The following is a 25,607-nucleotide window of genomic DNA, read 5'->3' on the forward strand; positions in this document are numbered from 1 at the left end:
TGACATTGGTTTTTTTCTTGTTCTTTTTTTAAAATTCTTTTAGGTGGTAGGTTAGGTTGTTTTTTTGAGTTTTTTTTTTTTCCTTCTTGAGGAAAGCCTATATCACTATGATCTTCTGTCTTAGAACTGCTTTTACTGTATCCCATAGATTTTGGAAGTTTGTGTTTTCATTTTCCTTTGTGCTCAGGTATTTTCCAATTTCTTCTTTGATTTCATCACTTACCCATTGGTTTTTTTCAGTAGCATGTTGCTTAGTCTCCATGTGTTCATTCTTCTCCCATTTTTCTTTCTGTGGTTGATTTCTAGTATCATACCATTGTGGTCAGAAAAGATACTTGAGATAATTTCTATCCTCTTAAATTTGTTGAGACTTGTTTTGTAACCTAATTGTGGTCTATCCTAGAGAACGTTCCATGTGCACTTGAAAAGAATGCGTATTAAGGGGCGGGGGGCTTGACGTAGTGTCCTGTAGGTATCAAGTCCAGCTGGTTGTGTCATTTGGGATCTCCATTGCCTTACTGATTTTCTGTCTGGAAGATTTGTTCATTGATGTCAGTGGGGTGTTAAAGTTTCCTACTATTATTGTATTCCTGTCAATCTCTCTCTTTATGTCTGTTAGTATTTATTTTATATATTTAGGTGTTCCTATATTGGGGGCATATATGTAAATGAGTATAATATCCTCTTCTTGTATTGCTCCCTTTATCATTATATACTGTCCTTCTTTGTCTTTCTTTATGACCTTTGTTTAAAGTCTATTTTGTCTGATATGAGTATTGCTATTCCTACTTTCTTATTGTTTCCATTTGCATGAAATATCCTTTTCCATCGCCTCACTTTCAATCTGTGTGTGTCTTTTGCCCTAAAGTGAGTCTCCTGTAGGCAGCATACTGTTGGTGTTTGTTTTTTAATCCAGTCTGTCACTCTTTCTTTTGATTTGAGGATTTAGTCCATTGACATTTAAAGTAATTATTGATAGGTGTGTACTTATTGCCATCTTATTTATTTTTCTTCTATTTTATTTTATTATTTATTTATTTATTTTAACATCTTTATTGGAGTATAACTGCTTTACAATAGTGTGTTAGTTTCTGCTTTATAACAAAGTGAATCAGCTATACATATACATATATCCCCATATCTCCTTCCTCTTGCGTCTCCCTCCCACCCTCCCTATCCCAACCCTCTAGGTGGTCACAAAGCACCAGGCTGATCTCCCTGTGCTATGCGGCTGCTTCCCACTAGCTATCCGTTTTACATTTGGTAGTGTATATATGTCCATGCCACTCTCTCACTTCGTCCCAGCTTACCCTTCCCACTCCCCATGTCCTCAAGCCCATTCTCTACCGTCTGCGTCTTTATTCCTGTCCTGCACCTAGGTTCTTCAGGACCCTTTTTTTTTTTTAGATTCCATATATATGTGTTAGCATACAGTATTTGTTTTCCTCTTTCAGACTTACTTCACTCTGTATGACAGATTCTAGGTCCATCCACCTCACTGCAAATAACTCAATTTTGTTTCTTTTTATGGCTGAGTAATATTCCATTGTATATATGTGCCATATCTTCTTTATCCATTCATCTGTCGATGGACACTTAGGTTGCTTCCATGTCCTGGCTGTTGTAAATAGAGCTGCACTTAATTTCCATTTTAAACCTTGTTTTCTAGTTGTTTTTGTAGTTCTTTCTTGTTCATTTCTTCTTTTTGTTTTCCCTTTTGTGGTTTAATGGTTTTCTTTTGTATTATGCTTGAGTTCCTTTCTTTTTGGTTTCTGTGAATCTATTGTATCTTTTTGATGTGTGGTTACCCTGGTTTTCAAGTATGTTAACCCATAACTATATCTACTTGCTTTAAACTGATAGTCATACAAGTTTAAACACATTCTAAAAGATATTCATTTTTATACTCCCTTCCCCTACATTTTGTGATTTTGATGTCCTATTTTACATCCTCATGCATATCCTTTTACCATTAATAGTAGATATAATCACTTTTACAATTTTTTTGGATTTTTTAAAATTTATGTACTGACTTATTAAAGTGATCTTCAGTCCTTTTATATATTTGCCTTTCCTATAGATACTTGCTTCTTTTCTATTTAGAGAAGACCTTTCAATATTTCTTTTAGGTTAGATTTAATATTGCTGTATTCTTTCAGTTTTTGCTTGTCTGAGAAATTTTTTATCTCTCCTCCTATTCTAAATGATAATCTTGCTGGGTAGAGTATCGCAGATTGCAGGGTTTTCCCTTTCAGGACTTTGAATATATCATGCCACTCCCTTCTGATCTGCACAGTTTCTGCAGAGAAATCAGCTGATAGCCTTATGGGAGTTCCCTTGTAACTGACTCTGTTTTTCTCTTCCAGCCTTTAGAATCATCTCTTTAACTTTTGCCATTTTAATGCTGATAATGTCTTGGTGTGGGTCTGTTTGTGTTCATCTTGTTTGGGACCCTCTGTGCTTCCTGTACCTGGATATCGGTTTCCTTCTTTAGATTTTAGGAAGTGTTCAGCCATAATTTCTTCAAGTACATTTTCAATCCCCTTTTCTCTCTCTTCTCCTTCTGGAACCCCTATTATGCGTAGGTTTGCACTCTTTATATTATCCTGTAAACCTCATGTGTTGCTTTCATTTTGTTGTCTTTCTGTCTGCTATTCTGATTGGGTGATTTCCATTATTCTATCTTCCAGATCACTTATTTATTCTTCTGCAGCACTTAGTCTGCTATTCATTGCTTCTAGATTGGTTTTTTACTTGTCAATTGAATTAGCTAATTTTGACTGTTTCATTTATATAGTCTAGTTCCTTGTTACAGTGATCTGCATTTCTATTGATAATCTTTCTTAATTCCTTCAGCATTTTTATTACTTCCTTTTTGAAGTTGGGGCTTAGAAGACCAGTGAGGTCTGTTTCATTAGTTGTTCTTTCAGGGGAGTTCTCTTGTTTTTTTAATTGGGAGTAGTAGTAGTTCCTCTGCTTTTTCATTTTACTTAACTTTCTCTGTCTCTATGAATTTAGGAGAAACAGTTATCTACTGTGGTCCTAAGGGGTGTTTTTATGTGGGAGCACCCCTGTGTAGACTGTGTGAGTTCAGTATTTTTGGTGTGAGGGCTGGTTTTGGTATGGATACCAGCCACATCTTTCTTCAGAGTTTGCTGGCCATTATCCCCTTGATAAGGGGTGTGATTTGTTTTGTAGTGTCTAGAGTCTGTGCTTGATGTGTGCTTTCTCCGTGGTTGTCATTGCCTCGTTGGGTTCTGGGTCTGCTCCCAGGTTTTGGAGTAGAAGTCCTGAGGGTTGGGTTCAGTAAGGTTCCATTGCCCTTGAGTGCATGCTCTTCCCCAAAGGAGATGATTGCTGAAGCAAGTGAGGCTCTTGTGGTCACAGCAAACCTGTGCACTGCCTGTGTAGGTCTCTGCGGTTCCTCTCAGATGCAGCCCAAGGTCGTATCCCTTTCTCCATTGTGTTTGTCCCAGGTCTAGTACAAGGCTGTGGTGTGGAGTAGGCTGAGGCTGAGGATGTGGGCATTGTGGCTGCAGAAATTGAGGTGGCTGTGCTGCTGCCTGGGATCTGGGCTGCCTCTGTGGCACACTTCTCCCTGGACCTGTCTGCCACATATCTGGTGCTGAGCTGCAGCGTGGAGTGGGCGGAGCCAGCGTGCTCTCACTGGGGAACAGATTGCTTCACACTCCTCACCAGGACCTGTCTGCCCAAGATTCAGCACGTAGCTGCTGCACGTTATCGTGGCACTGCCTTGTGTGTGTGCTGACAGTGGTCACCACAGCTATGCCTGGATCACACCGCATGCACCCTGGTCTGATCCTGTGCAGTTAGACCAAATCTTTGCCCTGATCTCGCACCAGGCTGTGGTGTGGTTTGAGCAGAGACAGGGCGTTCACCCCTTCCAATTGGGAAGTGCAGGAAGGCAGCAGCTGCCAGTGCAAGGCTCTCTCCACCTTGATTATTAGCAAGCCAGCTCACGTGCACTCCTCACAAGTAGAGTCTAGGCTTCTCCAGCTCTTCTCTCTGTCTCAGTGGATTTCCCAGCAGGCAAGAGGGCTTGTCTCCTTTGTGCGGGACCCCAAGACATGGATGCCCAGATTGTGAGTCTGTCTGTTCCCTCCCCAGGGTAAGGGTCTGCCCATATGGACCTTCTCTTCCTTATAGATCCCTCTCAGAGGCACAGGTCCTGACCTGGTGCCTTTTTTCCTGTCCTACCCAGTTACATGGAGATCTTTCTTGCAGCTTTAGTTGTATAGGAGATCTTCTGCCAGTTTCCAGGTAGTTTTCTCTGAGAATTGTGCCACATGTAGATTTTTTTTTTTTTTTAATGTATTTTGTTGAGGAAGGTGAGCTCCACGTCCTCCTACTCTGTCTTCTTTTTTTTTTTTTAAAGAAGATGTTGGGGGTAGGAGTTTATTTATTAATTTCTGCTGTGTTGTGTCTTCGTTTCTTTGCGAGGGCTTTCTCTAGTTGTGGCAAGCGGGGGCCACTGTTCATTGCGGTGCACGGGCCTCTCACTATGGTGGCCTCTCTTGTTACGGAGCACAGGCTCCAGATGCGCAGGCTCAGTAGTTGTGGCGCACGGGCCTAGTTGCTCCGCGCCATGTGGGATCCTCCCAGACCAGGGCTCGAACCCGTGTCCCCTGCATTAGCAGGTAGATTCTCAACCACTGCGCCACCAGGGAAGCCCTACTCTGTCTTCGTGATCCTCCCATGAAGTTCAAACTTTTAAGGTTTGTTTAAGGTTTGATTTTTAATTAAACTAAATGAAAGTGGTCATTGTAAAGGACTTCACTTAACAAAAGAATTTACCTTGACATTTCTTTAAATAATTAGCTCTTTAAATGCATTTACAGTATGATTCAAATTTTTATGGACACAATGTTTTGGAAGTACATTTTTATTTAAATGAAGTATGCCTGTGTGAAGAGTTTCCTTAATAAAGTCATTCATTTGCAAATGTATATGGCCGTTTTGATGTATACTTGATTTTTTAAATTTTATACATTTAGAGTACTTTCAAATACACATGAAAATATTTCTTCTAAATATTCACATATCTATCTGAAGATATTCTGAAATTGAAGATAAGGTTTTTATCCTTTTTTTTTTTGATAATTTTCACTGCCATCCTATAACAAATCTTCCTTTTTGAGAAAACAATTATTCTCAGTTTGGTATGTATCCTTCTAGACCTTTTTCTTTGCATTTATACACATACCTATACCCATATTCATAGAAAGTTTATAGTACTATTTTGCAGACTTCTTCACCCACTTTTTTGTCTTTAAAATTTTGCCTGTCTGTTGGAAGGAAGAAGGTACCTCACTATTTTAAGTAACATTTCCTTGATTGCTACAGAAATTGAGAATTATTTCATATGCTTGACTATTTATATTCCACCTTGTTATGAATTGCCCATTCATAGTAATCCTTTGTTAACTTTGTTTTTGTTGCTTCTGTTGTTTAGAATTATTTTGATGTTAAGTTTATCATTCATTTGTGGCTTTTTATTTTTATATCTATTTAAGCTACAAAGAACTTCCCTACACCGAGGTCATGAATATAATCATCTAAATTTCCTTTAAGTACTTTTATCTACTTGTTTGAATTTTGGTATTTAATTTCTCTATGATTTACAAATAGTAAGAGGTATGGATCTAATTTTATTTTCCAACTCATAAATAGCTACCTTGCCTTTTTTTTTTTTTTTTTTTTTGCGGTACGCGGGCCTCTCATTGTTGTGGCCTCTCCCGTTGCGGAGCACAGGCTCCGGACGCGCAGGCTCAGCGGCTGTGGCTCACGGGCCCAGCTGCTCCGCGGCATGTGGGATCTTCCCAGACCGGGGCAGGAACCCGCATCCCCTGCATCGGCAGGCAGACTCTCAACCACTGCGCCACCAGGGAAGCCCAGCTACCTTGCCATTTTTGAGTCATACTGTAAAGTAGACAAAATGTGCTCTATTCACATAATGGAATACTAGATGATTAATAACTGTTGGATAAATGGATCTATATAAGAATCCTGAGAAGTAGCAAGGGAAGGTAATATTACCCCTTATTTACATATAGTAAGATTTATGTTCAAAGAGGCTGCATTGGCCAACCAAAATCATATAGAAACAAAGTGGTAGAATAGAACTCAGTTTCTCTGACTCCTAGTCTAGTTGCTATATCTGCTATTGTACAAAAAATAGCCAAGAATTAAATCTAGCTAAAAAGCCACATTTCAGAGGTGAAAGAGCAAGAGGAGTCAGTGAGACAAAATGGAGAACCAAGTATGTGAAAGATAGAAAGAAAACTAGGAAGTGTAGCATCATTAAAAAACAAGGGAAATGAGCTTAAGGAGGGATGATTATCAACATCAAATTGATGCCCCACAATTATCCCATTGAAAGAGGGCCACTGCATTACCTACTTGGGGCAACCCCATTGTATTCTATGCAAATTATGTTCCTGGTGTTGTGTCAAAAATTGGCCCTAGAATGAGAACTGAGAAGTTGTAACTGAGAGTTCACTAGCAACCTCTGAGAATATAGTTCCAGTAGGTGGTGAGGAATTATGGTCAGTGAGTGTCATTTAACGCATTAGACAAATGTTGCCTCAGTGTGATTAAGTTTAAGAAGGCTCAGCAGTAGACAGTTTGCTAGAAAAGCTGCAAGAAACAAATGTCTTTGGAGTAGCAGTGAGAATTTAGCATAAATTTATAGTATATGAGGTCAACAACTAATTTCTAGCTGTTGTGAAAACTAATTATTACAAAATTTCATTAGTACTTTTATTTTTTTTAATGCCATGAAGTATAACATATTTATAACAATATCCACAAGTATTCATAAATTAATGTTATTGGAAAAAAAATAAACTATGTAAAAAAATTATAGGAATTGGGGTTTTCTTTCTTATCACTCATGATTGTGTTTGAATCCTTTTTCAGCTGACTCTATTAGTGACCCATTTTTTCCCCGGACTACACAGATACTATTGGAATATCAGCTAGGGAGATGGGTGCCTAGTCTTCGTGAACCACGAGATTTATATGATGTCTCTTCTGGTCCGCTGAGCCCAACACGGTGGCCATACCACTGTGAGGTCATTGATGAAAACGTTCAACATATTGTATGTTCTTAGCAGTTTTGGGGATTCAAACACTGGCAAACTTACTTTGCCACACTTGATTTCAGTGAGAAGGATCATGGTATTAGAACAGTGTGTTCCCACAGAAATATAACATGAGCCTTGTATATAATTTAAAATTTTCTAGTAGTCACATTTAAAAAGGTAAAAAAGGGACTTCCCTGGTGGTCCAGTGGTAAAGAATCCACCTTCCAGTGCAGGGGACGTGGGTTCGATCCCAGGTCGGGGAACTAAGATCCCACATGCCACAGGGCAACTAAGCCCGCACACCACAACTACTGAGCGCACATGCCTCAACAAGAGAGCCCACGTACTGCAAACTACAGAGCCCATGTGCCCTATAGCCCATGTGCCCTGGAGCCCCCACGCCACAACTAGAGAGAGAAAACCCACATGCCACAACTAGAGAGAAGCCCACGTGCCTCAACAAAGATCCCGTGTGCCACAACTGAGACCTGACACAGCCAAATAAATAAATAAATAATTAATAAATAAACAATTCATCCAGTAAAAAAAAAAAAAAAAAGGGTGGGGGGGAGTGAAATTGATTTCAAAATATATTTTATTTAATCTAAATATAATCACAGTATTTTACATTCTTTTTAATATGATGTCTTCAAAATCTGGTCTGCATTTATACTTACATTTCAGTTCAATTCCAGTTTCTCTCTGTCCTTGCCAAAACTTGTCTTTTATTTTTTGGATAATAGCCATCCTAACAGGTGCAAGATGATGTCTCACTGTGGCTTTGATTTACATTTCCCTGAAGATGACTGATGTTAACAATGCAATCCGTATCAAAATTCCAGTGGCATTTTTTTGCAGAAATAAGAAACAACTCTAAATTCAGATGGAACCACAAAAGGCCACAAATAGCCATATCAACCTTGAGAAAGAAGAACAAAGCTGGAGGCATTACACTTTCTGATTTCAAAATATATTACAAAGCTACAGTAGCCAAAACAGTATGGTACTGGCATAAAAACACACATAAAGGCCTATGGAACAGAATAGAGAGCCCAGAAATAAATCCAGGCATATATGTCAACTGATATTTGACAGGAGTGCCAAGAATACACAATGGGGGAAAGACAGTCTGTAAAAATGTTGTTGAGAAAATTGGATGTCAACATGCAAAAGAATGAAATTGGAACCTTATACAAAACAATCAACTCAAAACAGATTAAAGACAAACTTAAGACCTGAAACTGTAATACTGCTAGAAATAAACAAGGGGGAAAGCTTCACGACATTGTTCTTGGCAATGATATCATGGATATGACACCAAAAGCCCAGGCAACAAAAGCAAAAAGAGACAAGTGGGACTACATCAAACTAAAAAGCTTCTGCATGCAAAGGAAGAAATCAAGATATTGAAAAGGCAGCCTATAGAATGGGAAAAATATTTGCAAAACATATATTTGATAAGGGGTTAATCTCTAAAATATATAAAGAAAAGCAAAGAAACTAATAACCAGATTTAAAAATGGGCTAAGAACTTGAATAGACATTTCTCTAAAGAAAATATACAAATGAACAACAGGTATATTTACTGACTTTTTTATGTGAACTGTTTGATAAAATACTTTGCCCATTTTGTTGTCAGTTGTACTTTTTGTTTTCTTCTTGGTCTGTAAGTGCTCTCTATATATTCGGGAGATTGGCTTACTATGTCATATACATTGCATACTTTTTTTCTTAGTTTGTCATTTACATTTTGTCATTTAGAAAATTTTAATTTTTATGTAATCAGTATATCTACTGTTTTTCTATGACTTCTGGGTTTTGAAATTCTCATGTTTCTCTTACACTTTTCAAGTTGTATTTCTTTGTGACTAAATTTTTATTCATCAGCAATCCATTTTGATGCAAGAAGTAAGCTCCCAATCTAGTACCATTAACATCTAGCCAAGTGTGCCAACAAGATTAGTAAGTAAATTATTTTTTTTCTACTGATTGGAAAAGCCACAATTATTATATACTAGACTCCTAGGTCTGATTTTGAATTCTATTCTATTCTATTAGCTTGTCTATTCATATAATGGCATGAAACCCTTTATTACTATAGCTTTAAAACTGTAAGTTTTATGATGACTTAGTTCCCCATCATTACTTTTTTCTTTTTTTTTTAATTCTCCAATTTCTTGGCTATTTTTGCCTTATTGTATTTCTATATGGAATTTTTTAAAAGCTTTCCTAGTTGCCCCAAAATTAACATTGGTAACTTTATTGTGATCACATTACATTTATAGATTAATTTAAGGAAGAGTGACATCTTTACAATATTGCATCTACCTATCTAAAAACAAGGTATGTCTCACTGTTTATTCCATTCTAGTTTTTCTTTAACTCCCTTAATATAGTTTAAAATCTTTTTCCCACACGTTTTCTAAGTTGTATTGTTAGGTATTATTTTCTAATTTGTTTTGTAGAAGAAAGTTAAGTTTTGTGTATTAATTTTGAAACTACCTACCTATGGTTTCTAATTTTTGAATTATTATATATGTGCTAGATAAACATCATCTAGTAGTAATGTAATTAAATCTCCTCATTTCCAGTTGTTAATACTTCACATTTTTTTTTCTTGACTGAATGCATTGACTGGTACTTTCAAAAAATATTTAATAATTTTACATTCATCTTTTCCTAATTTTAATGGGAATGCTTTTAGTGTTTTTCCACTAAGCAAACTATAAGCTTCTAGTTTGAAATAAATTTGCTTTCAATCCTATCAAGGAAGTGTCCCTTTATTCTTATATTAAGAAAATTTACCAGGAATAATTACTACATTTTATTAAATGGTTTTTCAGCATCTCTGGGGAGAAAGGATCATAATATTCTCATTTGGTATATTGCTTTGGTGAATTATGCTAGTAGATTCCTTAAGTCAATATTATTGGAATAAACTACAGTTAATCATTATGTATTATTTTTAGTGTGTTGCTGAATTCTGTTTGCTAATATTTTACACAGTATTTTTGCTTTAATATTCATAGATAAGATACATTTGTAATTTTCTAGCTTTTATATTTTGAAAGGTTTTGTTATAAACATTTCTCAAAGTCCTTTCCCTATGTTCTAGAACAATTTGTATAATACTGCAATTAACTGTTCTTTTAAGTTTCATAGAATTTCCTTAAAGCTATCTGGACATAACTGTTGTTTTAGAGTTACAAAGAATATTTTTATTATACAACTTATGTTTCTTCTTTGTTAGTTTAGGTTTTCTATCTATTCTAGGGACAGTTTTGGTTATTTGTATATTCCTAGAAAAATAATGCTTTTCATGGAGAGTTTTAAATTTATTTACATAGTTTTAGGCAAAGAATTCTTTTATAATTGTTGTAATTTCCTTTGAACCTGAGATTTTTTTTCTCTGTTCTCATATTTTATGTTAAGTATTTGTGCATTCTTATTTTCTTCTCCCTGATTATATTAGTGGGGTTTATCTTGTTTTGTCAAAGAGTCAATGTTTGAATACATTTATTCTGTTGTGCTGTTTTCTAATTCATTAATTTATGATTATTATAATTATCTCAGAATTATTGATAATATAGTAATAAATTATGTTGATGTATCTAATTGTGGCATACCATTAAGGGAGGTTTTAACTCCCAGTCTTTAACTTAAAAGGTTAATGCTATTTAGCTTCTTAATGAATTTATAGTACTGGTACGGATCATTTTTCTAAGTATTTTAGTGGTTCAAAGATGATAGGTATAAAACTATAATTTGACGCACAAATTTTCTGAACATTGTCTGTAGTACAGACCTGGTCGTGTTGATATGAGAGTTATTTGATTTAGGCATCCTGGGATTGCATCTGTCTTTAGGCCTAGTGAAGGCATGGCTCATGAGTATAAAAATCTTCTGAGGAGATTAGTATTCGGATTGTTATTTCTATGGGTAATACCACTTGGTTATTTACTTCTAATAGTCATAATTCTCCTGTCTTTAGGTCTGATGTTGGGATTATGTAGGAGTCAAAGTTTAAATCCTCATACTCTGTATATTCTTAGATTCAGTATCACTGATGTCCTATAGTTTTTACGGTAAGGGAAGGATTATTAATTTCATCTATCATGTAAAGAATTCTTAATGATGGCAGGGCAGTTAGAATTAGGATAATGGCTGGTAAGTTTGTCGGGATAGTTTCTACTTATCGTGCTTCTGTTGTACTTGTATGTGTTAGTTTAGTTGTTAATATTAGTGAAATAATATAGAGGACCAAGGAGCTGATTAAAAACACAATTATCAATGTGTGATCATGAAAATGTAGTAATTCTTCTATAATGGGTGATGTTGCATCTTGAAAACCTAATTGGAGAGGATATGCCATGGAGATATATAGGACTTTCACCTATAATTTAACTCTGACAAAGTTATGGAAAATTTTACTAATGTCTCATTTATTGAGAAAGACATAATGATTATGATGTTGGCTTGAAACCAGTAGAAGAGGATTTGATTCCTTCCTTTCTCAGCTATTTTGAGTTAACATAAGTGGGCTCTTCGAATGTGTGATATGGTAGACATCCGTTTAGTCATTCTAGTTAGCTCTGCTGTTAACACTTCTCATTTTGATGCAAATGCCTCTCAGATTATGAAAATTATTAATATTACTGCTGTTAGTGAAATGAATGAGCTTATTGATGAGATAGTGTTTCATGTTGTGTATGCATCTAGGTATATCATTGTGGTATTCCAGGTAGACCTAGGAAATGTTGTGGGAAGAAGGTTATATTTACACCTACAACAAATATAGTTACGAAGTGAATCTTTGCTCATGTTGAGTTGAGTGTATAGCCTAAGAATAGTGGGAATCAATGTACAAAGCCTCCCATAATAGCGAATACAGCTCCTATTGATAATACTTAGTGGAAGTGTGCAACCATGTAATCTATATCATGAAGGACAATGTCTAGTGATGAGTCAGCTAGGACAATTCCTGTTAGTCCACCTACTGTAAAAGGAAGATGAAGCCTAGGGCTCATATTATGGCTGGAGATGATTTGATATTACCTCCATGAAGCGTTGCTAGTCAACTAAATACTTTTACTCTTGTTGGAATAGCAATAATTATACTGGCTGATATAAAATATGCTCATGTTTCAACATCTGTATTTACTGTAAACATGTGGTGAGCTCATACGATGAATCCTAAAAGTCCAATTGATATTATAGCTCATAGTATACTTATGTACCCAGAAAGCTCTTTTTTCCTGAGCAATAAGTTACAATATGTGAGATTATTCCGAATCCAAGTAAAATTAGAATATAGACCTCAGGATGTCTGAAGAATCAGAATAAGTGCTGATATAAGGTTTGATCTCCCCCTCCCGCAGGGTCAAAAATGGTTGTGTTTAGGTTTCGGTCTGTTAATAGCATAGTAATTCCAGCTACTAGTACAGGTGATGATAGTAGCAGTAGCACAGCTGTAATTAAAACTGATCATACAAATAATGGTGTTTGATATTGGGGTATAGCATATGGTTTTATGTTAATAATTGTAATAAAATTAATAGCATCTAAAATTGAGGCAACAGCTGCTAAATGCAGGGAAAAGATAGTAAGGTCTACTGAAGCTCCAGCATGGGCTAAGTTTCTGGCTAAAGCCTGTACCAGCACTGGCTTCAACAATAGATGATGAAAGAAGTAGTAGGAAAGAGGGTGGAAGTAATCAGAAGCTTATATGATTTATATGGGGAAAGGCTATATCGGGTGCCCCGATCATTAGTGGAACTAGTCAGTTCCTGAAGCCTCCAATTATAATGGGCATAACTATAAAGAAAATTATTACAAATGTGTGGGCTGTTACAACTACGTTGTAAATCTGATAGTCTTCAAGCAGTGTTCCAGGTTGACCTAGTTCAGCATGAATTAGTAGGCTTAAGGTAGTGCCCACTATCCCAGCCCAAGCACCAAGTAGTAGATATAAAGTACCAATGTCTTTATGGTTAGTTGAGAATAGTCTGTGGTTTATGAACATAGGTTAAATGGCTGAGTAAGTATTAGACTGTAAATCTAAAGACGGGGGTTGAGTCCTCTTTTTGCCAAGTCCTGTGGTGAATTTTACATATTGAATTGCAAATTCAAAGAAGCAGCTTCAATTCTGCCAGGGCTTCTCCCACCTTTTTTTTTCCTGGTGGTAGGAGAAGTAGATTGAAGCAAGTTGACCAGGGTATTTAGCTGTTAACTAAAAGTTTCTTGGGAAGTGTAATCCCACCAATCTAGTGAGGATTTAGCTTAAAGTGTTCAATTTGCATTCAATTGATGTAAGATATAGTCTTGCAGTCCTTATTAAGCAGGAATTAAGTAAACTTGCTTAGGGCTTTGAAGGCTCTTGGTCTGTGTAACCTAAATTCCTAATCCATTACTCAGAGTATTGGTGTAAGGGGTAGGAGTATTAGGGATATTACAATTATTGTTGGTAGGAAAATTGTTTTGCAAAATCAAATTGTCATTTTATTTTTATATTATTTATGGAGGGAAATATAGTTAGTGCTGTAGAGTATGTGAGTCATATGTAGAAGTATAGGTTGAGTAGTGCTGTAATAGCTATTAGTTTAGGTAAAATAATGTTGTTGTTTTTTGTTATTTCTTAAATGATTATTCACTTTGGCATAAATCCTGATAGTGGTGGAAGGCCTCCCACTGAGAATAGGGTGATGGGGATGAGGGTTGTAATAATGGATACTTTGTTTCATGTGTGTGATAGCGATAGTATAGCGGTAGCTGAGCTGTAATATGTTATTGTAATATAAATTAGAAGGTTTAGGGTTGTTATAGTTGGGTTTTACAGTATAATGGCTGATAGTCATCCTATGTGAGCAATTGATGAGTAAGCTATAATTTTTTATAGTTGGGTTTGGTTTAATCCACCTCACCCCCCAATTATGATGGATAGTATGGTTATAGATAATACTTGGTTTAGGCTGATGGATGGTGAGATTTGGTATAATACTGACAGGGGTGCAAGTTTTTGTCATGTTAGTAAGATGAAGCCTGCTATTAACGAGATGCCTTGTGTAACTTCAGGTACTCAGAAGTGGAATGGAGATAGTCCTAGTTTTATGGTTAGGGCTATGGTTATTACTGTCGATGCTGTTGGATTAAAGATTTTTTGTAATGGTTCATTGGCCGGAATATAACAGGTTAATAATAACGGCTATTATAAGTAATATTGATGTGGTAACTTGTGTTAGGAAATATTTAGTGGATGCTTCTAGAGCTTGTGAGTTAAATTTTTTTATTATAATGGGAATAATGGCTAGTATATTTATTTCAAAATCGATTCAGATTAATAGTCAGTGGGAGCTGGTTATTACAATTATGGTTCCTGAGATAATGGTTGTTAGGATGATGATAAAGATGATGGGATTTATTAGTACGGGAAGGGTATAAACCAACATTTTTTGGGTAAGCGTCCAATAGCTTATTTAGCTGATCTTACTATAGAATATGGTGTAATGTGGTAGCACGAATTTTGAATTCTTAATCATCAATTCCTATGATTCTAGAAATAAGATGATTTAAACCTCTATTATTTACTCTATCAAAGTAACTCTTTTATCAGACATATTTCTTGATGGATGCTTGATATTGTAATAGGTAATGAGGCATGTCATATGCATAGGGCTGGCGTTAGTGCTAGGAAGTTTTTTCAAAGTAAATATATTAATTCATCGTATCAAAAGCAAGGACAGGATGCTCAAATTCATAGGAAAGAGATTGTTAGTAATAGTGTTTCGATGATAAAGTTGGTTGTGTATAACTCTGACATATAGGGGTTATAGAATGCTCCTAGAAATAGTATTGTTGGGAAAATGTTTATTATGATAATGGCGTATTCTGCTAAGAAATGGAGGATGTAGCTGGTCGTAGTGATTCTTTACTGAGTAACTTGACTGCATCAGCAATGGGTTGTATTAGACCACGTGGTCCTACGATATTTGGCCCTTTTCGAAGTTGCATATAACCTAAAATTTTTTGTTCAATTAATGTTAGGAATGCTACAGCTAAAAGAATGGGGATAATAAGTGTTAAGATATTAATTATAAACATTTTGTTGGGGAGAGGATTTGAACCTTTGGTTGTAAAGGTTTAAGTTTTACGCGATTTCCGGGCTCTGCCACCTTAACAAACCCTAGTCTTGGGTAGATGTTTTGTATCTGTTAATTAAGTTGAGATTATATCATTATTTAGTTTTAAGGCACTTTTTTTTTTTTTTTTTTTTTTAAACATCTTTATTGGGGTATAATTGCTTTACAATGGTGTGTTAGTTTCTGCTTTATAACAAAGTGAATCAGTTATACATATACATATGTTCCCATATGTCTTCCCTCTTGCGTCTCCCTCCCTCCCACTCTCCCTATCCCACCCCTCCAGGCTGTCACAAAGCACCGAGCTAATATCCCTGTGCCTTGCGGCTGCTTCCCCCTAGCTATCTACCTTACTACATTTGTTAGTGTGTATATGTCCATGACTCTCTCTGGCCCTGTCAAAGCTCACCCTTCCCCCTCCCCATATCCTCAAGTCCGTTCTCCAGTAGGTCTGCGTCTTTATTCCTGTCTTACCCCTAGGTTCTTCATGACATTTTTTTCCCCCTTAAATTCCATATATATGTGTTAGCATACGGTATTTGTCTTTTTCTTTCTGACTTACTTCACTCTGTATGACAGACTCTAGGTCTATCCATCTCATTACAAATAGCTCAATTTCATTTCTTTTTAAGGCTGAGTAATATTCCATTGTATATATGTGCCACATCTTCTTTATCCATTCATCCGATGATGGGCGCTTAGGTTGTTTCCATCTCCGGGCTATTGTAAATAGAGCTGCAATGAACATTTTGGTACATGACTCTTTTTGAATTTTGGTTTTCTCAGGGTATATGCCCAGTAGTGGGATTGCTGGGTCATATGGTAATTCTATTTGTAGTTTTTTAAGGAGCCTCCATACTGTTCTCCATAGTGGCTGAACCAATTCACATTCCCACCAGCAGTGCAAGAGTGTTCCCTTTTCTCCACACCCTCTCCAGCATTTATTGTTTCTAGATTTTTTGATGATGGCCATTCTGACTGGTGTGAGATGATATCTCATTGTAGTTTTGATTTGCATTTCTCTAATGATTAATGATGTTGAGCATTCTTTCATGTGTTTGTTGGCATTCTGTATATCTTCTTTGGAGAAATGTCTATTTAGGTCTTCTGCCCATTTTTGGATTGGGTTGTTTGTTTTTTTGTTATTGAGCTGCATGAGCTGCTTGTAAATTTTGGAGATTAATCCTTTGTCAGTTGCTTCATTTGCAAATATTTTCTCCCATTCTGAGGGTTGTCTTTTGGTCTTGATTATGGTTTCCTTTGCTGTGCAAAAGCTTTGAAGTTTCATTAGGTCCCATTTGTTTATTTTTGTTTTTATTTCCATTACTCTAGGAGGTGGGTCAGAAAGGATCTTGCTGTGATTTATGTCATAGAGTGTTCTGCCTATGTTTTCCTCTAAGAGTTTGATAGTTTCTGGCCTTACATTTAGGTCTTTAATCCATTTTGAGCTTATTTTTGTGTGTGGTGTTAGGGAGTGATCTAATCTCATACTTTTACATGTACCTGTCCAGTTTTCCCAGCACCATTTATTGAAGAGGCTGTCCTTTCTCCACTGTACATTCCTGCCACCTTTATCAAAGATAAGGTGTCCATATGTGCGTGGGTTTATCTCTGGGCTTTCTATCCTGTTCCATTGATCTATCTTTCTGTTTTTGTGCCAGTACCATACTGTCTTGGTTACTGTAGCTTTGTAGTATAGTCTGAAGTCAGGGAGCCTGATTCCTCCAGCTCCTTTTGTCGTTCTCAAGATTGCTTTGGCTATTCGGGGTCTTTTGTGTTTCCATACAAATTGCAAAATTTTTTGTTCTAGTTCTGTGAAAAATGCCAGTGGTAGTTTGATAGGGATTGCATTGAATCTGTAGATTGCTTTGGGTAGTAGAGTCATTTTCACAATGTTGATTCTTCCAATCCAAGAACATGGTATATCTCTCCATCTGTCTGTATCATCTTTAATTTCTTTCATCACTGTCTTATAGTTTTCTGCATAGCGGTCCTTTGTCTCCTTAGGTAGGTTTATTCCTAGGTATTTTACTCTTTTTCTTGCAATGGTAAATGGGAGTGTTTCCTTAATTTCTCTCTCAGATTTTTCGTCATTAGTGTACAGGAATGCAAGAGATTTCTGTGCATTAATTTTGTATCCTGCTACTTTACCAAATTCATTGATAGCTCTAGTAGTTTTCTGGAGGCATATTTAGGATTCTCTGTGTATAGTATCATGTCATCTGCAAACAGTGACAGCTTTACTTCTTCTTTTCCAATTTGGATTCCTTTATTTCTTTTTATTCTCTGATTGCTGTGGCTAAAACTTCCAAAACTATGTTGAATAATAGTGGTGAGAGTGGGCAACCTTGTCTTCTTCCTGATCTTAGTGGAAATGGTTTCAGTTTTTCACCATTGAGGACGATGTTGGCTGTGGGTTTGTCATATATGGCCTTTATTATGTTGGGGAAAGTTCCCTCTATGCCTGCTTTCTGGAGGGTTTTATCATAAATGGGTGTTGAGCTTTCTCTGCATCTGTTGAGATGATCATGTTTTTTCTCTTTCAGTTTTTTAATATGGTGTATCACATTGATTTGCATATATTGAAGAATCCTTGCATTCCTGGGATAAACCCCACTAGATCATGGTGTATGATCCTTTTAATGTGCTGTTGGATTCTGTTTGCTAGTATTTTGTTGAGGATTTTTGCATCTATGTTCATCAGTGATATTGGCCTGTAGTTTTCTTTCTTTGTGACACCTTTGTCTGGTTTTGGTATCAGGGTGATGGTGGCCTCGTAGAATGAGTTTGGGAGTGTTCCTCCCTCTGCTATATTTTGGGAGAGTTTGAGAAGGATAGGTGTTAGCTCTTCTCTAAATGTTTGATAGAATTCACCTGTGAAGCCATCTGGTCCTGGGCTTTTGTTTATTGGAAGATTGTTTTTTCCTTTTTTCTTTTTTTTTTTTGTGGTACGCAGGGCTCTCACTGTTGTGGCCTCTCCCGTTGCGGAGCACAGGCTCCAGACGTGCAGGCTCAGCGGCCATGGCTCACAGGCCCAGCCGCTCCGTGGTATGTGGGATCTTCCCGGACCAGGGCACGAACCCGTGTCCCCTGCATCGGCAGGCTGACTCTCAACCACTGCGCCACCAGGGAAGCCCTGTTGGAAGATTTTAAATCACAGTTTCAATTTCAGTGCTTCTGATTGGTCTGTTCATATTTTCTATTTCTTCCTGGTTCAGTGTCGGAAGGTTGTGCTTTTCTAAGAATTTGTCCATTTCTTCCAGGTTGTCCATTTTATTGGCATAGAGTTGCTTGTAGTAATGTCTCATGATCCTTTGTATTTCTACAGTGTCAGTTGTTACTTCTCCTTTTTCATTTCTAATTCTATTGATTTGAGTCTTCTCCCTCTTTTTCTTGATGAGTCTGGCTAATGGTTTATCAATTTTGTTTATCTTCTCAAAGAACCAGCTTTTAGTTTTATTGATCTTTGCTATCGTTTCCTTCATTTCTTTTTCATTTATTTCTGGTCTGATCTTTATGATTTCTTTCCTTCTGCTAACTTCGGGGTTTTTTTGTTCTTCTTTCTCTAATTGCTTTAGGTGTAAGGTTAGGTTGTTTATTTGAGATATTTCTTGTTTCTTGAGGTAGGATTGTATTGGTATAAACTTCCCTCTTAGAACTGCTTTTGCTGCATCCCATAGGTTTTGGGTTGTCGTGTTTTGTCATTTGTTTCTAGGCATTTTTTGATTTCCTCTTTGATTTCTTCAGTGATCTCTTGGTTAGTTGTGTATTGTTTAGCCCCCATGTGTTTGTATTTTTTACAGATTTTTTCCTGTAATTGATATCTAGTCTCATAGCATTGTGGTCAGAAAAGATACTTGATACAATTTCAATATTCTTAAATTTACCAAGGCTTGATTTGTGACCCAAGATATGATCTATCCTAGGGAAAGTTCCATGAGCACTTGAGAGGAAATTGTATTCTGTTGTTTTGGGATGGAATGTCCTATATATACCACTTAAGCCCATCTTGTTTAATATGTCATTTAAAGTTGTGTTTCCTTATTTATTTTCATTTTGGATGCTCTGTCCATCGGTGAAAGTGGGGTGTTAAAGTCCCCTACTATGAATGTGTTACTGTCGATTTCCCATTTTATGGCTGGTAGTATTTGCCTTATGTCTTGAAGTGCTCCTATGTTTGGTGCATAAATATTTACAATTGTTATATCTTCTTCTTGGACTGATTCCTTGATCATTATGTAGTGTCCTTCTTTGTCTCTTGTAATAGTCTTTAATGTCTATTTTGTCTTATATGAGAATTGCTACTCCAGCTTTCTTTTGATTTCCATTTGCATGGAATATCTTTTTCCATCCCCTCACTTTCAGTCTGTATGTGTCCGTAGGTCTGAAGTGGGTCTCTTGTAGACAGCATATATATGGGTCTTGTTTTTGTATCTATTCAGCGTCTGTGTCTTTTGGTTGGAGCATTTACTCCATTTACATTTAAGGTAATTATTGATATGTATGTTTGTATTACCATTTTCTTACTTGTTTTGGGTTTGTTTTTGTAGGTCTTTTCCTTCTCTTCTGTTTCCTGCTTAGAGAAGTTCCTTTAGCATTTGTTGTAGAGCTGATTTGGTGGTGCAGAATTCTCTTAAAGAGCTTTTGCTTTACTGTAAAGGTTTTTTAAAATTTATTTTTGGCTGCGTTGGGTCTTCATTGCTGTACACAGGCTATCTCTAGTTGTGGCGAGCCGGGGCTACTCTTCGTTGTGGTGTACGGGCTTCTCATTGCAGTGGCTTCTCTTGTTGCAGAGTACGGGCTCTAGGTGCGTGGGCTTCCGTAGTTGTGGCTCGTGGGCTCAAGAGCACAGGCTCAATAGTTGTGGCGCGTGGGCTTAGTTGCTCCGTGGCATGTGGGATCTTCCTGGACCAGGGCTCGAACCCATGTGTCCTGCATTGGCAGGTGGATTCTTATCCACTGCGCCACCAGGAAAGACCTCTGTAAAGGTTTTAATTTCTCCATCAAATGTGAATCAGATCCTTACTGGGTATTCTTGTTTGTAGATTTTCCCATTTCATCACTTTAAATATGTCCTGCCACTCCCTTCTGGCTTACAGAGTCTGTTGAAAGATCAGCTGTTAACCTTATGGGGATTCCCTTGTATGTTATTTGTTGCTTTTGGCTTGCTGCTTTTAATATTTTTTCTTTGTATTTAATTTTTGATAGTTTGATTAATATGTGTTTTGGCATGTTTCTCCTTGGATTTATCCTCTGTGGGACTCTCTGTGCTTCCTGGAGTTGATTATTTCCTTTCCCACATAAGGGAAGTTTTGAACTATAATCTCTTCAAATATTTTCTTAGTTCATTTTTTTTTCTTTTCTCTTCTGGGATCCCCTATAATTTGAAGGTTCATGCATTTAATGTTGTCCCAGAGGTCTCTGAGACTGTCCTCAATTCTTTTCATTCTTTTTTCTTTATTCTGCTCTGCAGTAGTTATATCCACTGTTTTATCTTCCAGGTCACTTATCCATTCTTCTGCCTCAGTTATTCTGCTATTGATTCCTTCTAGAGAATTTTTAATATCATTTATTGTGTTGTTCATCATTGTTTGTTTTCTCTTTAGTTCTTTTAGTTCCTTGTTAAACGTTTCTTGTATTTTCTCCATCTATTTCCAAGATTTTGGATCATCTTTAGTATCATCACTCTGAATTCTTTTTCAGGTAGACTGCCTATTTCCTCTTCATTTGTTAGGTCTGGTGGGTTTTTACATTGCTCCTTCATCTGCTGTGTGTTTCTCTGTCTTCTCATTTTGCTTAACTTACTGTGTTTGGGGTTGTCTTTTTGCAGGCTGCAGGTTCCTAGTTCCCGTTGTTTTTGGTTTCTAACCCCAGTGGGTAAGGTTGGTTCAGTTGGGTTGTGTAGGTTTCATGGTGGAGGGGACTGGTGCCTGTATTCTGGTGGATGAGGCTGGATCTTACCTGTCTGGTGGGCAGGACCACATCTGGTCGTGTGCTTTAGGGTGTCTGTGAACTTACTATGATTTTAGGCAGCCTCTCTGCTAATGGGTGGGATTGTGTTCCTGTCTTGCTAGTTGTTTGGCATGGGGTGTCCAGCACTGTAGCTTGCTGGTCGTTGAGTGGAGCAGGGTCTTTGTGTTGAGATGCAGATCTCTGGGAGAGCTTTCACCATTTCATATTATGTGGTGCAGGGAGGTCTTTGGTAGACTAGTATCCTGAACTCAGCTCAGGTCTGACACCCAGCCAGAGCACCAAGACCCTGTCAGTCACTTGGCTCAGATGAAAAGGGAGGAAAGGGAGGGGAAAAAAAAGAAAGAAAGTAAAACAAAATAAAGTTACTAAAATAAAAAATAAATATTAAAAACAAAAGTAATAAAAATAAAGAAGGGAGCAAGGAAACCGAAAAACAAATCCACCAATGATAACAAGCACTAAAAACTACCAAGAAAAAAAACAGACAACCCTAGGACAAATGGTAAAAGCAAAGCTATACAAAGAAGCATACACATACACAGTCACAAAAAGAAAAAAAGGAAAAAATATTATATAAATTTAAAAAAAGGAAGAGTGCAACCAAATCAATAAACACATCTACCAACAACAATAAGCTCTAAATATTAAACTAAGATAAACATAAAACCAGAAACAAATTAGATGCAGAAAGCAAACCCCAAGTCGACAGTTGCTCCCAAAGTCCACTGCCTCAATTTTGGGATGATTCGTTGTCTATTCAGGTGTTCCACAGACGCAGGTACCTCAAGTTGATTGTGGAGATTTTTATCCGCTGCTGGGAGAGGTTTCCCTTTCTCTTCTTTGTTAGCACAGCTCCCGGGGCTCAGCTTTGGATTTGGCCCCGCCTCTGTGTGTAGGTCGCCTGAGGGCGTCTGTTCTTCGCTCAGACAGGGCGGGGTTAAAGGAGCCGCTGATGAGGGGCCTCTGGCTCACTCAGGCCAGGGGGCAGGGAGGGGTTTGGAGTACGGGGCGAGCCTGCGGCGGCAGAGGCCAGCATGACGTTTTAAGAGGCTGAGGTGCGCCACGTGTTCTCTCGGGGAAGTTGCCCCTGGATCGCAGGACCCTGGCAGTGGCGGGCTGCACAGGCTCCCAGGAGAGGCGGTATGGATAGTGACCGTGCTCACACAGGCTTCTTGGTGGCGGCAGCAGCAGCCTTAGCATCTCATGCCCGTCTCTGGGGTCCGTGCTGATAGCCCCGGCTCGCACCCATCTCTGGAGCTCCTTTAAGCGGCACTCTTAATCCCCTCTCCTCACGCACCAGGAAACAAAGAGGCAAGAAAAAGTCTCTTGCCTCTTCAGCAGCTCCAGACCTTTTCCCAGACTCCCTCCTGGCTAGCTGTGGTGCACTAGCCCCCTTCAGGCTGTGTTCATGCAGCCAACCCCAGTCCTCTCCCTGGGATCCAACCTCCAAAGCCCTAGCCTCAGCTCCAAGCCCCCGCCCGCGCTGGCAGATGAGCAGACAAGCCTCTCAGGCTGGTGAGTGCTGGTTGGCACCAGTCCTCTGTGCGGGAACCTCTCTGCTTTGCCCTCTGCAGCCCTGTTGCTGTGCTCTCCTCCATGGCTCTGAAGCTTCCCCCACCACCACCCCCCGTCTCTGCCAGTTAAGGGGCTTCCTAGTGTGTGGAAACCTTTCCTCCTTCACAGCTCCCTCCCACTGGTGCAGGTCCCGTCCCTATCCTTTTGTCTTTGATTTTTCTTTTTCTTTTGCCCTACTCAGGTACATGGGGAGTTTCTTGCCTTTTGGGAGGTCTGAGGTCTTCTGCCAGCGTTCAGTAGGTGTTCTGTAGGAGTTGTTCCACATGTAGATTTATTTGTGGGGAGGAAGATGATCTCCACATCTTACTCCTCTGCCATCTTGAAGGTCCCTCTGTTTTCTCTTTTTCTCCAGATTGGACCCCTTCTAATCCTGAGCGAATGTACATCCCAACAGGTCTGGAGATAGAACCCCTTTATCCAAGCTCCAAGGAGGATCCTGTGGTTTACCTAGCTGAAGATGGTGGGTATATGAGACATGTTGCTATAAAAAATAACTTGGTCCCTGGGCTAATCTCTTAGTTATATTTGTTCTGCTGTTTATAGTGGAAATTGTAAATTAACAGGAAGTCCCTGACTCCACAAACATGTCTGGTTACATATTAATCCAAATGTTGATTCAGTGCTAATTATGTTCTTGAAGGTGCATATTGCAGCTTATGCATACTTACCTTAAGATAAAGCATCATGTTGACCATGAGAATGAAGAGTCTTATTGCGATGGAATTAAGCTTTGCATCAGTTTTCAAAGATAAATCCAGCGGAGTGCTCTGCAGCTATCATTCCCTTTCCATCTATAGGTCATTTTCATGCAGTCTGTCAGGCGATTTATTTTCATATTATGCCAGTTTGATGCATTTCTTGGGACTGCATTCTTGAAAAGAGGAAAATATCCCACATTGCAAATAACATCTAAGATTACATCTCAGGACAGTGTTCTTAACACTCAGGATTAATAATTGCACCTTGAGAGCTCTGGTAATGCAGAATCTCTGCTTCATGATAGAGTATGCTAATAATCAAACATAGAAGTCTCAACCTATATTCTAAACTGCAGTGCTCCTGAAGCACCAACGTAAGGAAGTATGGGACTCCTGTACAGTTTCACCATCACATGTTATGGAAAAACCAGAATGAACTTTTTGGCCAACCTAATATCTTAGACTATATATTAAAGATGACTTCCAGGAAGCAAATGTATTTTATTTAAAGAGCTGGCAAAACAGAGAAATTCACGGGAATTCCTTCTTATACAGTAAGCAATAACAGAAATCATATACTCATGCATTTTTAAGCAACTGGGGTGAGAAAAGCACCTCTGATTTTTTATATTTGATTTCAAATACTTACACAGCTAATGTACCTCATAACTTTCACACATCTATGAGATCTAATATGAAATTAAAGTAGTTGAGGTGAGTCGGTCAAGGTCTTGTCAGGAAGTGGATGGCTTACATAGAGTAATTTAAGAAACTTTAATGAAAGGATAACTTACAAAAGGGTGGACAGAATTAAGGGAGACTAATAAGGGATGCTGAAGCAACATAGAATTGTCAATAGAGCAGAACCATTATTTCTCCTAGGCCTGAAGGGGTAAGAGAACAGAGTGGTTTCCAAACCTGTAGCTGTAGGAGAAGGAAGTCCCCAAACAACTGAGTATATAGAATTCTGGGTTTACATTTTTTTCTTTTAAATATTTTTCTTTCTTTAAAGATATTGTTCCATTGTCTCATGACATTGTTGTCTTTAGTAAAAAGTCAGCCATAATTTATATCATTGTTCCTTATATGTGTCTTTTTCTGTTTGGCTATTTTCAGCAATTTGACTGTGACCTGCCTAGATTTGGTTATCTTTATATTTATCCGGCTTGGAGTTTGCTGAACCTCTTAGATCCATAATTTAATAGTGTTCTTTGTCTTTTTCCAAATTTGAGAAATTTTCAGCCATTATTTCTTCACATATTTTCTCCATAATATTCTTTCTCTTCTGTCCTTTGGAATTCCAACTCCAATCCATATGGTAAATTTCTAGCTATCTCCCACATGTCACTGGGTCTTTGTTCTTTTTTTCTCCTCTGGCCTTGGGTTTGGATAATTTATTCATTTGTTTTTAAGTTCACTGAGTCTTTCCTTTGCAATATTCAGTTTCTCTTAAGCCCATCTGGTAAATCTTTCATTTCCATTATTGTACTTTTTATTTCTAGAATTTTCATTTCATTCTTTTTATAGTTAACATTTCTTCTTTTTTTGAATTACTTGATCTGTTTATTCACTATCTCTATCTTTTCCTTTAAGTATTTTAACATATATTCAAAGTCCTTCTCTGTTAATCGTACCATCTGAGTTATCTCTGGGTCTGTTAAATATTTATTGGATCACATTTCCTTCTTCTCTGTGTGCTTCATAATTTTTTTTTATCATATGTGGGAAATTGTGAAAGATATGTTATAGGAGTTTGTATTATGTTCTTTTTAAAAATTATGCTGAATTTTTTTCTGGTAGGCAGCTAAATTGCTGGTAAATCATTTTGCTTCCTTTGGAATTGGTTTATTTTTTTATAAAAGCAGGTCTGTTTTCATTTTGTCCGTAGTCCTAGGTCATGGCCCTTACTCCTGAATGTGGTTCTTATGCCTAATACACAACCTTTCTAGAGTCACGATTGAATGCCTGAGGTGCTCAGTGAAGTCCTTGTATTCTGGATAGGTTGAATTTCAATATATCCTAGAATGTTTATCCTCTGGTATCTCAGTCCCACAGTAGCACTCTGTCCTATCTTCCCTAGTCTTATCCTATGCTTGTAGAGCCAAGCCTTCAGCCAAGGA

At 37.7% G+C, this 25,607-nt stretch overlaps 2 protein-coding genes across 6 annotated transcripts in view; one reads left to right on the forward strand and one right to left on the reverse strand.

Moving 5' to 3' along the window:
- AGBL3 (ATP/GTP binding protein like 3) overlaps positions 1 to 25,607 on the forward strand; it is an 82,227-nt gene that overhangs the window by 8,003 nt on the left and 48,617 nt on the right. Inside the window, 3 exon segments of the mRNA XM_029234181.1 lie at positions 6,940 to 7,121; position 7,667; positions 23,142 to 23,249. Coding sequence (XP_029090014.1) covers positions 6,940 to 7,121; position 7,667; positions 23,142 to 23,249 — 291 coding nt within the window.
- Positions 21,296 to 25,607, reverse strand: part of CYREN (cell cycle regulator of NHEJ) — a 96,108-nt gene continuing 91,796 nt past the window's right edge. The window contains exons 6-7 of one of the 5 annotated variants that reach the window (XR_003795323.1): positions 23,458 to 23,660; positions 21,296 to 21,510 (exon numbers count right to left, since the gene is read on the reverse strand). The gene's annotated coding sequence lies outside the window, so the exon portion shown is untranslated. Of the gene's footprint in view, positions 21,516 to 22,548; positions 23,241 to 23,457; positions 23,661 to 25,607 lie in introns of those variants that run through there. The other 4 variants (XR_003795320.1, XR_003795319.1, XR_003795321.1 and 1 more) reach the window with 4 other exon arrangements.

Source organism: Monodon monoceros, unplaced genomic scaffold, assembly GCF_005190385.1.
Source record: "Monodon monoceros isolate NGI ecotype Baffin Bay Population unplaced genomic scaffold, NGI_Narwhal_1 Super_Scaffold_2, whole genome shotgun sequence".
NCBI lineage: Eukaryota > Metazoa > Chordata > Mammalia > Artiodactyla > Monodontidae > Monodon > Monodon monoceros.